The following is a 13,986-nucleotide window of genomic DNA, read 5'->3' as shown; positions in this document are numbered from 1 at the left end:
TTCCTTTAATATTTTGCCATTGTTGTGTCAGTGTTTGTTAGCCTAAGGATCTGCTCAGTACTGAATGATGAAGTAGAGAAATTATTCCCTGCTGCCATAAACAGTGGACTCTTATCTACCAAATGCACCTCTAATTGATTTTCTCACTTCTCTAAATTACATGCAATGACAGATTCACTGCAGATTTGAAATTCCAGGCTCCGTGCATTGCAAGATAGGTCATCCCTGCAGAACTTTGCCACTTTACACAATAAAAAACCAACACTAACACATATTAGGTGAATTTGCTGGCATATTTAATACAGAGTAAACTCGATCCGACACTGTCTTTAAGGGTTATGAATTAGATTACATTCAGCCAGATTGCTTCGATATTATACAGAAAAATCAGTTGGGTATATTGTACAAAAGGAGTGAAAGCACTCACTGCATCTTCATCCTGCAGGACACCCATGTGGCTGCTACTCTTGCTCCACATTTCCAAAGCCCCCTTATGCTCAGGGTGAGCTGTTCCCTCTGAAAAAAGTTTGTAGTTAGTTTACATCAAGATGTTAACCTTTACATCTGGCCATTGTTGTCACGGGTCCCACCGGACATTCTGTCTGTATGATCATGTTCAGAGCAGCTTCCTTCCATGCTGCCTCTACTAGATCCTGCCAGCAGGCCTAGCAGTAACTGTACAGTAACTGCAGATATGTAGAGGGCCTTAGTTCATTAGCTAAAAGAATACAGTTCTGATTAACTTCCATTTTCCAGCCAGCCAAATTCCAGAGTCACACATAGGTGCTTCAGCCACAATCACCAAACAAGGATGGGTGACAGGCTCCTCAAAGTCACATATGGCTACTCTTGCCCATGTCTTTGCACTATGCCCATTGCCTCTACAACAGGCAATCAGCATTCTCAAGGCTGCAACTTCTAGTGCTGAGTAGCAAATCTCCATTCTTTGTTCTTCTGCTGCCAGGGAGCAAGGCTGACCTTGTATAGGATCAGCATGTCCTGAAACCTTGCCACTGTAGTCTTGCAAGCTAAAATAATAAGAATAAGATATATGAGTGACAAAATCTGAAAATGGGGAGCAAAATACATGCCATGTTTTAGTATTTGTTTATTCCTTTGCAACAAAACTATCACATCTGACCTAGTCAGCAAAGATGTTCTTGGCATCACTATCCACCTTCATCACAGAAATATTACACAGATATTGCTACAGACCTACTCAGCTTCAAATTAATCTTTAAGCTCTAGAGAACTAAAGAATGAAGACAGTGTTTAGGGAAACTCAGATTTCATTCTTATACTATAAACAGGTGACTGTCTCTCTTCATGAAAGTTAACAAGGTTAACTGATTTAGTTAGGAAGTGGTTCTCTCTCACAATACTGTGTAACCCCTTAGTATGTTCCTGTGTGTACTACCTCTGTTGTATAAAACCAACTTCTGTAAAAACTTTATTGCACATTTTCAGTGGGGTGAATGGCAAAAAAAGAATGTTTACTATATAGAAAGTTTGTACCAACAATTTACTTTAGTTTTATAACCAACAAACCAATCCTTCACGTATCAGTTTCCCCATTTTTTCCTGCATAACATCTTTCAGTGCAAGTCTTGACTTAACAGGTTTTGAGGTTCACCCATTCCCTCTCAATCTTTCTTTTTTCATCTTCTTCTTTTCCCTTATCCAGGAATGGTGGAATGGAGGTTTATCACTCTTGTCTACTGTATACAATTTCTAGCCTTTTTATGCCACATTCTTCCATGTTTTTTGGTCTCACTAATTCTGAAAGCTGCTGTAGTTCATTGGCTTAGTTCCAAACCTGATAAATTAATTTTCTGATTAGAGAGACCAAGTACCATCTGGCTAGAAATCTTTATTTTGCATAATATACTTAAAGTTAATTTATTCAAAGTTTACAATTCAGATTAAGAATACAATTCAAAGCATAAAAACAAGTGATTATAAATATTTATTAGGTATAAATTATTGGTAGAAATATTCAGGAATATAGCATCTGTATGTATTCTTTCCAAGTTGCTTTGTAATGATTCAGCAGATTCTAAATTAGCTGCTATTCTACCTAGAGTGCTATCACTTTCAAAGTTTACCAGCTTGTTATTTATATACGTATCCATATTTTTATACAAGTTAAAAAAAGCAGCTTCCCCAGTAATGACCCTATAGAGACACCCCTTTTAATATCAACCAATTCAATAAGGATCCTCACACCATAACCTTTTGCTTCCTGCTTTTTATGACTTGTGCACCCATGTACAGAGTATGCGCCAAATTCCTACTTCGTTTAGTTTGATCCCTAACTCTCGGGTGAGACCTTATCAAATGCCTTCTAAAAATCAAGATAAAGAATATCATATGCACCTTACTGAGCATATGTTTTTTGTTGTTTCATCACAGAATTCTAGCATATTAGTAAAACATGACATCCAACGTCTGAATCACTGGTGACTGTTCGTGAACACTCCCGCTCTTACCATGTAATGCTTAATTCTAAGCAATTAATTAGCTTTTTACTCTGTAGAGGAATTTTTTTTGCACCACTGCAAGCTTGAGTGAGGTTTGTTTTTAATCCTTTGTCATCAGATTCATCCAAACTAAACTAAGATACACTTGCCAATTTATTTTTACCCAATACTAGGGGCTTCGCCCCCTGCTCGCTTTGCTCACCAAAACCTCCCCGCCTGCGCTATGCACTGTTGTGAAGAGGGGGGCTGAATGCGCCCCAAGGAGACGTGGTCGCTCCTCTGAAACCCCTCTTAAACAGTGATACAATGGGAAACAAATACAGTTTTTTTTTTTTACCTCCTCTTTGCTCGAAAGTTTAAAAGCCTGTACAGCAGCTGTCCTTTTGTCTCACTGCCTAGTCTCTCTTCTCCCCCAGACATCCTCAAACACAATTCGATCTCTTTTTGCTGTTCTGTTATTTCACCGATTAATAATTTCCATTTGTTTGCGCTAATACTATCTTTACTATCATTTTTTTGAGTCTTCGAATTTTCCTACTTCCATTATCTCTAACCTGCTCTGCATGTGTATCGCGCCAATGTTTTTGAATTCTTTACGACGTTCTATTTGTTATCTACTCTTTGTCTTTTTCTGGCCCTGGGCGTGGTTAAATCTCTTGGCACAAAGTCTAGTCTCGCAGGACGTGAAAGTGTCTTTCTAGTGTCTTTCTAAGAAGGTCACGTCTTGTCTCTCTGAACAGGTCTGGTCTCATCCCAAGTTTTTTTTTATATAATAGAGAGATAATAAAGTAATTTTTTGTGGTGTAATTGTGACTCACCTGCATTTGGCTGCCTATCATCTCAGTCCTCAATCTGGTGAGAATCTTCTGGAGATAAATGGGAAAAGACACACCTCGAATATTTTATCCAGAATCTACAAGACACGCAACATTACTAAATTAAAATTTGAATGAAAAAAGTGACCAGACAAACAACACCTAGAAGGTCTGAAAGCAAAGGAGCGTGATTCACAGGAGGAAGACAAACACTCTGTGGTAAAAAAAAAAAAAAAGAGTGCCAATAAGTTTCAGGATACCTGAAGGAGTTGTGCCCTGTGTTGGCTGGGATTGGCTCCAGCAGTCCCCCGTGACCCTGTGTTCGGATTCAGCGGGTTGGAAAATGGATGGATGAAGGAGTTAGAATAAATGTCATCACTAGGCTAATCTTGAATGGTTTTCATATAGTCTAACTACATTCTAACAGTCATTTTCTAACCTGCTTAGTAATGATCAGGGTCACAAGGGTCTGCTGGAGCCTATCCCAGCATAGGGTGCAAAGCATGAACAAACAAAGCCAGTCCATCATAAGGCAAGCACACACACACACACGCACACGCACACACACATACACATACATACATCCACCCCAATCACACACTAGGGCCAATTTAGGATCACCAATTCACCTAACCTGCATGTCTTTGAACTGTGGGAGGAAACCCACACAGATATATGGAAAACATGCAAACTCCACATTGGGAGGACCTAGGACACAAACCCTAGACTCCCTACTGTGAGGCAGGATAGCTCCACTGCACCACCATGCCGCTCTGCATTCTAACATCCTTTTGATATTATATTTCGGTAAGGATGTAAAATATTGATAAACGCTGGTAACAGGAACAAACTTTACAGCTGAATTACGAAATATAGTTTACATTTGTGGAACAACATGTAATAGCATTCATTGACAATTTTGCAAATGGCTTAAAACAGAATTCTGCTGCCCTCTGGTGTTTACATTAGGTCAGTAGGCAGAAGGCCTGTGCCCAGAGCACCACATATTCAGCAGCACCTCTGTTCTCCTGAAATGCTGCTACTACAGGTCACTTTTACTTACCTCAGTGTTGCAGAAGTCCATTTTCACCAAAAAAATAAAAAAAATTAAAAATGTATTTGACTTAGTATCTCAAAGTTATGACTTCCTATCTCATTATTTCAGTTTAGTAGCTCTTTTTTAGAATGTATTCTTTCCCAGTTATGACTACTTAATATCCCATTAGCACTTCATAATTATGACTGTTTCATAATTTTGATTTAATGTCTACTAATGTTCAGTGGGCAAAACTATGGCAAATGAGTTTGCTAGCATTTGGAATTCAAGGTTGTGGCATTCTGAGTGCCAATGATTATGCTCCACTACTTACCAACATACACGTGGCCCTTGAAAGCAAAGTCAGCAGTAGTTAATATGTGTTTTAGAACAAGATGAAAACATCAATAACGCAAGAGTGTTGACCTTGTTGTCTCTGTGGGGTGCTAAAAAACTACTCAGAGTTAATATCCTATTCGAATCCTAAGTTTTCCTGTCTTTGTGGGATTTCCTCCCACATCACAAAAGCATGCATGTTAGCTTGATTCCAGAACTGGCCATGCGCGAGTGTGGGTGTGAGTAAACCCTGCAATAGTCTGGCACTAGATAAGCAAAACTGGCAAGTTTCGATTTGCTTTCAGTGTTGTGAAACTGACACTAAAATTTACTTTGCAGGTGATTTCGCAATTACAAAATGCAAAACTCACTAAGATATTTTTGGGGAGTTTTAAATTTTATTTATTCTTAATATTGATCCTTAAAGTCTCATTCACATTTCATGTCTACCAACATTCTTTTCAGCAGCTACAGTGTTTAATGTATGTAAATATACAAACAAAAAATTATTCCTTTTCTGATTTATTCATTCCTTGTGTATGATTTCAAGGTCTGTACTTTCAGATTGGTTTGGCATAAACTGTCATCCTGATAGCTGTGAAATCAGTAAAGGAGGTAAAATATTCAAGAAGATGGACAAATTACTGTACATTACTTTCACCCCACTCACCATTGCCACCAACACGCCTATCAAGAGCACCAATATTGCTAACGTGGTGTAAGACCCCCATAATGGCAAGCCAGCCTCTTCTGTCAAGTATTTTAGAACATTCTACAAAAGAACACAGGAAAAGAATTTAACAGAGGCAACAGCCATAATTATACTAGGAATGCTGCTACAGATGTATATTTTTCATGTTTAATTTAGACATTATGGGCATAATCCCAGCTTTCCTGTTGCTTAAAATTATTTAAATCAGAAAGTTGCTGTCCTTTTGTTTGGATTTCCTTATCATTTGTTTCTTTAGTGCTGGCTATATCACCGTAAACAGTCTGAGGCCAAAACCAAACCATTACAATACAGAACTACATGGATGACCTAAAAGACTTGCACTGATGACCAAATCATTTAACAGTATGACGTAAAATAAACCTATGACTTCACTGAGGTTCATTTTATTCAGAACACAGCCTCAAAAACTTCAAGAGTATGATTTATAGTGCCTCATTACAGATTTATATCCCATAACCAAAAGTATCATAAAGTTTGCTTTGCAGTATACCATATTTTCTGCTTCACTATTATGTTCACTGGAATCCTGAAGTCTTACTAAAATATTTAGAGTGCAGATTGTCTTAAAGTTCTGTTAAGAGTGTCTTCTGCCTAATGACTAAGTACACTGAAATGAACAGGAGAAAAACCTTGTCAATTCATATTTATCTAGGAATTTCATGTCAAAATTAAAAGGCCCCCACAGCCCCCAGAGTGTTGTGTTTAACCACATTTCTAACTAAATGGTTCCATATTTAATATCTACAGCTGTCTGTGGAAAGAAATGCTTTCCAAAATATACGTAAAATGTAACTTAATCCAGATTCTTGAGGTTATCCGTGTATCTTCTCATTTAAAAAAAAAGAAAAGAAATCATTTTAATATAATCCAATATTAGCTCTTTTTTCTGCTTATTGGGCTTCAACAATAAAGATACCTACCTTCAAAAACACATTAAATGTGTAGAAGGGCACGAGAAATTCAATCCTGAAAAACAAGACAAGAATTCAAATGTCACTTCTCATTTTGTTGTGTGCCCCTTGCTCAAGACTTATCAAAAGTCAAAAATGACAAATCCATTATCACACCGGATTGTTTGTAAACTGCTTCAGATAAATAAACAGATCTTTAAGGTTCTCAGCATGCCTATGCAGTATTTTGAAATGCTTTAGTTCTTCAAGGTAAAATCATGCATACTAATCTGTATGCAAAAGTCTACTCTGCTCTAAAAGTAAAATGAAACATCCAAAAGCTTTATTCAGTTTAAATGTTTTCAGGCCTCCTTATTACATGCCATTTCTATATGGCACACTAACTTTCATTTGATTGCAAAAAGCTGACATACTGCAGTTTAGCTCTGAGACAGTCATGAAACCCTCTGAAGCAGACAACAATAAAAACCGGCATAGACGGCATCTGTTGAGTGAGCCAGTGCTCCTGCATCAATGCACAGGATAAATCCACTGTTGCCTTTTGGGTATATATCATCAGCTACAACCTATGAATCTTTCTATTATAATAAAAAAAATCCTGGGACGAGACGTGACTTTTTCAGAGAGATACCTTCATGTCCCACGAGACAAGACTTTGTGCGTCATAAAGAATTCAAAAACGTTGCCACAATACACATGCAGAGCAGGTTAGAGATAATGAAAGTACTAAAATTTGAAAATCTCAAAAAAATTATAGTAAAGATCGTATTTGCGCAAACGGAAATTATTACTCGGTGAAATAACAGAACAGCGAAAAGAGACCTCGGATTTAACCTTTAAGTCAGGAACTTGTAGATCGTCTAATTCGTGTTACCATCAGGGAAAAGTAGTGTTTCTTTCCAATGAAGAGGCGTAACAGCGAGAATTAAAAGATTTGTTGTTTGGTGAAAGTGAAATCCACATACGTGGACGGCAGAGACGTGAGGTGCCTGGCATGTAGCGCAGGCTTGAGGGTGGTGAGCAAAGCCCCCTAGTTTTCTTAAAGTAAATGGGAAAAGGCTCTGCCTGCCAAACTGGACAAGGAGAACACATAATTGTTTTTGTGATCACTGCAGTCTCACTTGTTCTACCAGGGGTTCTCAACGTCGGTCCTGGGGACCCCCTGTCGCTGCAGGTTTTTGTTCCAACCAGGTTCTGTTTTTAATTGAACTCCTGGGCTAATTAAGTGAACTATTTCCCAAGTTCTGTGTTTAGGGAACAATATATTAATTAGAAAACTAAGTCTGCTAAAAAAAAAAAAAAAATTACAATGTACCAAGCAGTTATATAGGAGTAATGTGTTTTTTTTTCTTTTTAACAGTATTTTCATCTTGATTTTCATTCTACTTTTCAAAGTGTTCTAATTGTTTAATTAATCCATTATTTACTAATTAGTGGGTCTGACTCTAAAGTAGTTGCAGCCTTTGATTATTCAGTGTGTTGTTTGGCAGCGTGTCTGCTCTGCTCGTTTTAAATTGTCATTATTAAGATACAACGAAGGGGGAAAAACTGCACAGAGAAAGGGCAAAGTATAATGAAATCAACAAAAGAGAGTTAAGCATTTAAATCTATAGCAAAAGCAGAAATATTTATAAATCTATACTAATAAAAGGCAAAGCCCTCACTGACTCACTCACTCACTCACTCACTCATCACTAATTCTCCAACTTCCCGTGTAGGTGGAAGGCTGAAATTTGGCAGGCTCATTCCTTACAGCTTACTTACAAAAGTTAGGCAGGTTTCATTTCGAAATTCAAAGCGTAACGGTCATAACTGGAACCTCTTTTTTGTCCATATACTGTAATGGACTGCAGCTCGCTGGCCGTGGGAGGCGGGGTTCTGTATCGCGTCATCACGCCTTCCACGTAATCACGTGAACTGACTGTGAACGCAGTACTTAGAAAACAAGGAAGAGCCCCAAAGAGCGCTGAAGAAAACATTCATTACACAATTGAGAAGGCAGCAAAACAATAAGAAGCGAGCGAGTGACGCACACAAGCATATTCATAAGTGCAGCTAAGGCGGAAACAAAGCACGGTATAAACCGTAAGTTTAAATTAAGTTTGGCAAGATTGCTTTTCTCCTGTACATCTATACGTTGCATTCTCAACAGTAAGCTTGCACGACTTGGTCATATTACAACCGGAGTGCTGAACTGACAACATGGTATACAAAGAGAACTATAACAATCGTAATAAACGAACAATAAAACAGCGGAGAACCCGTGGATTAAATAAAAAGGCTGCTTCCTTGGCGAAGCAAGGAAAAAGGATGGCCTTATATGGCGTTCGTTTATAAAACAGCAGAGAAGCTGTGTAAAGACTGCTTCACAAAAAAACAGCAGAGCGCCTTATATGAGCAGACAGTCAGCTAAAGTAGGGAATCAATAAATAACTATAATCGTAATAAATGAACAAAAAATAACGGAGAATCCGCGGATTACATAAAGGAAATGGGTACCTGAACAGAAAAGTGACTCTCAAATACCTACACAATAACTATAACAATCGTAATAAACGAACAATAAAACAATACAGAACCGCTAAGCAAGGAGAAAGGACGGCCTTATATGGCGTTCATTTATAAAACAGCGGACAAGCTGTGTAAAGGCAGTTTCACAAAAAAACAGATCCTTAACAAATTGTTATTGGTATATTTTCCCTCAATTTAAAAAGGTTTTCTTTTCTTCTTAATTAAAATTTAAAAGCAATACTTCACCGCTGCGAAGCCCCTCTAGCTCTGACGTCCGAGGTTCGATTCCCATAAGGGAGTGCAGTGAGTGTGTACGCCTGATGAGCCAAGAATTAGGGTGAAACACGTGTCGCGTACTCTTTGCATTATTTGACAGTAAACTATTTTCAACCATTCTATGATCTGCTTCTCACAACTGAAGGCACCGTGGCTGATGTTAGCTGACTTGCTGGCCAACCATAAGCGTTACCTGGTAGGTAACCACCCATACAATCAGATTGTGATTCAGACAACGAATGCCGTGAATAAATATATATATATATATATATATATATATACAGTGATCCCTCGCTATATCGCGCTTCGCCTTTCGCGGCTTCACTCCATCGCGGATTTTATATGTAAGCATATTTAAATATATATCGCGGATTTTTCGCTGCTTCGCGGGTTTCTGCGGACAATAGGTCTTTTAATTTCTGGTACATGCTTCCTCAGTTGGTTTGCCCAGTTGATTTCATACAAGGGACGCTATTGGCAGATGGCTGAAAAGCTATCCAGCTAACTTTCTCTCTCTCTCTCTCTCTCTCTTGCGCTGACGTAGGGGGGTGTGAGCAGGGGGGCTGTGTGCAGCTGCTTCCTGAAGGACAGGCTGCACGGAGCTTCGCATACTTAAAAGCTCAAAGGGCACGTATTGATTTTTTTTATCTGTCTCTCGCTATCTCTCTCTCTCTCTCTCTCTCTCTCTCTCTCTCTTCCTGCTCCTGACAGAGGGGGTGTGAGCTGCCGCCTTCAACAGCTTTGTACCGGCGGTGCTTCGCATACTTAAAAGCCGTATTGATTTTTTTTTTGACTGCTTGCTTTGCACTCCTTTGAAAAGGAAGATATGTTTGCATTCTTTTAATTGTGAGACAGAACTGTCATCTCTGTCTTGTCATGGAGCACAGTTTAAACTTTTGAAAAAGAGACAAATGTTTGTTTGCAGTGTTTGAATAACGTTCCTGTCTCTCTACAACCTCCTGTGTTTCTGCGCAAATCTGTGACCCAAGCATGACAATATAAAAATAACCATATAAACATATGGTTTCTACTTCGCGGATTTTCCTACTTCGCGGGTGGCTCTGGAACGCAACCCCCGCGATGGAGGAGGGATTACTGTATATATATATATATATATATATATATATATATATATATATATATATATATATATATATATATATATATATATATATATATATGTGAATGTATGTATGTATATATGTATGTCTATATTTACATATATATACGAGCTGTATATACCCGGCGTTGCCCGGGGCAGAAGTAACCTAATCGGTCAAACACTTACATATATACCAAAGTAAACGTAATCGGTCAAACAGTTACATATATAAAAAAACCGAACCTAATCGGACAAACAGTTTCATATATACAGAAGCGAACCTAATCGGACAAACAGCTAATCTATATACATAAGCAAACGTAATTGGTCAAACAGTTACATAAATACAAAAGCAAACCTAATCGATCAAACAGCTTCATATATACAGAAGCGAACCTAATTGGTCAAACAGTTATGCATGTGCAGAATGATTTTACAAACATTATGCGTGTTAACAATCATTAAAAAGAAAAGATTGAGGAACTCTTCTTCTATATGTGATGAAGCCACTAATAACACAGATTTTTTTTCAGGACCCAGCTGTTTCATAACTAAACTACTGCCACCCCAAAGTAATGCCTAATAGTGGTTTTTGGGGTAGCTGTGGAATAAAAAGGGTGTTTTTTAGTCAGTAAGAATCTGACACTACCCTTCAGTACGGGCTGAAGGGTGCCTATGTAAGGTTTTACATCCTTCCCGTATGGAAAAAAAAAACATAGTAAACTTTTTTTTTGATCATTATAGATAATCTCAGTCAAATCGAAGTACGCATTCTCAATTTATTTTTATCTAATTTTTACTTTTTCACAAAGCCATCCCATGCCAATTTGTATGAATAAACTTTTGCTAGAGAGTTAGCAAAAGTTTATTCATGCACATATTTTAATACGGATAATCTATCTCTAATCAAGGTTCTCATTTTCATTCTAATTTAAAATAATAATAGATACTCATTTTTTTCTTCTGTTTTAGAAAAACCAATCTATGCCACCTACGTCTTCGTCAAGTCAGCTTCATCCAGCTTCATCACATATAGAAGAAGAGTTCCTCAATCTTTTCTTTTTAATGATTGTTAACACGCATAATCTTTGTAAAATCATTCTGCACATGCATAACTGTTTGACCAATTAGGTTCGATTCTGTATATATGAAGCTGTTTCATCGATTAGGTTTGCTTTTGTATTTATGTAACTGTTTGACCAATTAGGTTTGCTTATGTATATAGATTAGCTGTTTATCCGATTAGGTTCGCTTTTTTTATATATGTAACTGTTTGACCGATTAGGTTACTTCTGCCCCGGGCAACGCCGGGTATATACAGCTCGTATACATATACACACATACATGCAGTTTTAATAACACAGAAATCAATATAAACATTAACATCATTATCATATGAGAATATGAAGTAATATATAAGAAGCACATTTCATATAAATATAAATTATTAAACAGTAAAATCTTCTTCTGTAATTTGCTACCGTGGCAATTTGTGTGTCTGTCCAGGATTTTAAATGACCTGTAGCTCGCAAACCGTTGCACCTATACACTTGAAATGTGGTACACATATAGTACGTCACGTCTACTATCCGCTTTATGGGTGATGATTGTTTTAGTCTTTTTATCTTTATTTTATTTTATTGTACAATCAAGTCGTATCTGCGCACAGCAGGGCAGCCGTGGGCGGATGCGTATGGTGTATTCACTCCATGTTATCGTGCATTGCGCTGTCAGTGGTATTTTGATAAAAGAATTTGAACAACATATAAGAAGCGTATAAATTATTAAACAGTAAAACATTAACATTTAAGAAGTAAAGTTACATTAAGTACTACTGCTGTGCCTTTGGGTATACCTCATTTTTTGTTTGCCCATTACATGCTTAAATGTATATTTTTTGGTGCACCTACCCGAGAACACGCAACATATAACCGAGCGTGGGAGAAGCATGGATTTTAAACACGCGTTGAGTTCATCTGCTGGTCTCCGTCGTGGAATAACTGGTAATGTTTGACTAAAATCTACAGCGAGTAAAACGACATTAGCTCCTATTTTTTTTTTTACGATCTCTGAGATGTTGCTTTTTTCGGTTCAAGGCTTCATAAGCTCTTTTATGTTGTATGGTGTACTTATCCCAAACCATCATCTTTGAATGTTGCAAGACTTTCGCCTTGTATGTAGATCGGGGTAATTACATTCATTGCATTCCTAGTCTGAATCACAATGTGATTGTATGGGTGGTTACCTGGCACTGTAGGGTTGCCACCCGTCCTTTAAAATACGGAATCGTGCCGCGTTTGAGAATGAAATTGCGCGTCCTGTTTTGAATCAATACTGGACGGGATTTATCCCGTATTTTTTTTATCATTTTTTTTTTAAAGCAGCGTCTCATGCAAATCATCCCACACGCATTTTATGAAGATGCCTCCTTTCCTACTTTTGATTGGGTAATACTTGATGTCATCGTTAGTTTGATTGGTGTTTTTAACTGTCCAGTGATTAGGGCGTGTCTTTCAACCGTAAGCAGATTTTTTGCACTGGTATCACTGACCTCGACGACGGCGACGTTATACGTCAAAAATAAATTACGATAAATGACGATTTTAGCGATACTTTATTATGACGGCGGCTACATAGACACGATCAAATAAAAACAAAAAAATCAAATAATCATTCTACATTTTCAAAACGTCGAAAAAACGACGGAATGAAAAAAAGGCCCACCCGACGACCCACCCATTCCATTTTTATATATATAGATATGTGCATATGTATATATATATGTAGATGTGTAAATTTGTATATGTATATATGTATATGTGGATGTGTATATGTATGTATATATATGTATATGTAGATATGTATATATATATGTATATGTATATAAATGTTTACATAACCTCTTTAACACACTACTTCTCCGCTGCGAAGTGCGGGTATTTTGCTAGTGTCTTATAAATGTAAAAATAATGCTGGTATGCTTTTCTGAATGTCAAATAAAAGAAAAAAAAAAACAGCTAATTAAATGAGATGAGTGTTCTCAGATGTTGTCACTGATTAGGAATCTGGTTGAAACAAAAACCTGCAGCCACAGGGGGTCCCCAGGACCGAGTTTGAGAAACACTGCAGGAATCAAATTGTGACAAAAATTTGAACAGAAAAAAGAAATAGTTTATATTGATGAACAGAATGAAGAGGACACTTTACTCACTTCTAGAGTGATTCACTATAACACAGAAGAAAAATATTTAGACCAAATAATGATTTTTTTAAAGTTACATCTATGACCAAGGCATGTCACTCTAAAGTCATTTTTCCACACTCAGTACAGCTTGCCATTACTGCTGATCTTATTTGTACCAGAGTATGGAAACATATTGCCTGGACAAGCAATTAAAAGTTTCACTGTGTACCCATGACAAGTCTACTACTGCTATTATTACTATTATTGCTAGCACTACTCCTCTTCTAGCAGAAGGAGCTCTGAATGTTGCGGAGGCAACTTTACAGATTGTTGCAATATGATCTTAAAATGAACATTGTACAAAATACTACCTGAGCTCGAACTTGAGCTTTAGTACCAGACAACACAGTTGCTAAGAATTTGTTGGCAGGTTTGTATTACATCAATAAATATAGCAAAAGTAAAAAAAAAAGTCGGAATTATCATAAGCCGTCCTAATTCAGGGTGTTCATAAGAAATGTAATGATTAACTTCATAAGGCACAATGCCTGAACAAACATATCATGAAAGACTGCTCCATCACAGGTCTAAGATTTGAAACA

The 13,986-nt window shown here is 37.3% G+C and overlaps 1 protein-coding gene across 1 annotated transcript in view; it reads right to left on the bottom strand.

The window, feature by feature from the left end:
* Positions 1 to 283: 283 nt before the first annotated feature.
* The window catches only part of LOC114663632 (thioredoxin-related transmembrane protein 1-like), a 33,717-nt gene continuing 20,014 nt past the window's right edge, over positions 284 to 13,986 (bottom strand). The window contains exons 5-8 of the mRNA XM_028817500.2: positions 6,321 to 6,366; positions 5,338 to 5,439; positions 3,299 to 3,393; positions 284 to 1,028 (exon numbers count right to left, since the gene is read on the bottom strand). Of these exons, the coding sequence (XP_028673333.2) occupies positions 3,328 to 3,393; positions 5,338 to 5,439; positions 6,321 to 6,366 (214 nt within the window). The 3' untranslated portion in view covers positions 284 to 1,028; positions 3,299 to 3,327. The remainder of the gene's footprint in view (positions 1,029 to 3,298; positions 3,394 to 5,337; positions 5,440 to 6,320; positions 6,367 to 13,986) is intronic.

Source organism: Erpetoichthys calabaricus, chromosome 13 (assembly GCF_900747795.2).
Source record: "Erpetoichthys calabaricus chromosome 13, fErpCal1.3, whole genome shotgun sequence".
Taxonomy (NCBI): domain Eukaryota; kingdom Metazoa; phylum Chordata; class Cladistia; order Polypteriformes; family Polypteridae; genus Erpetoichthys; species Erpetoichthys calabaricus.
The sequence above is the reverse complement of the archived record's forward strand: the minus strand, read 5'-3'. Positions and strand labels throughout refer to the sequence as shown.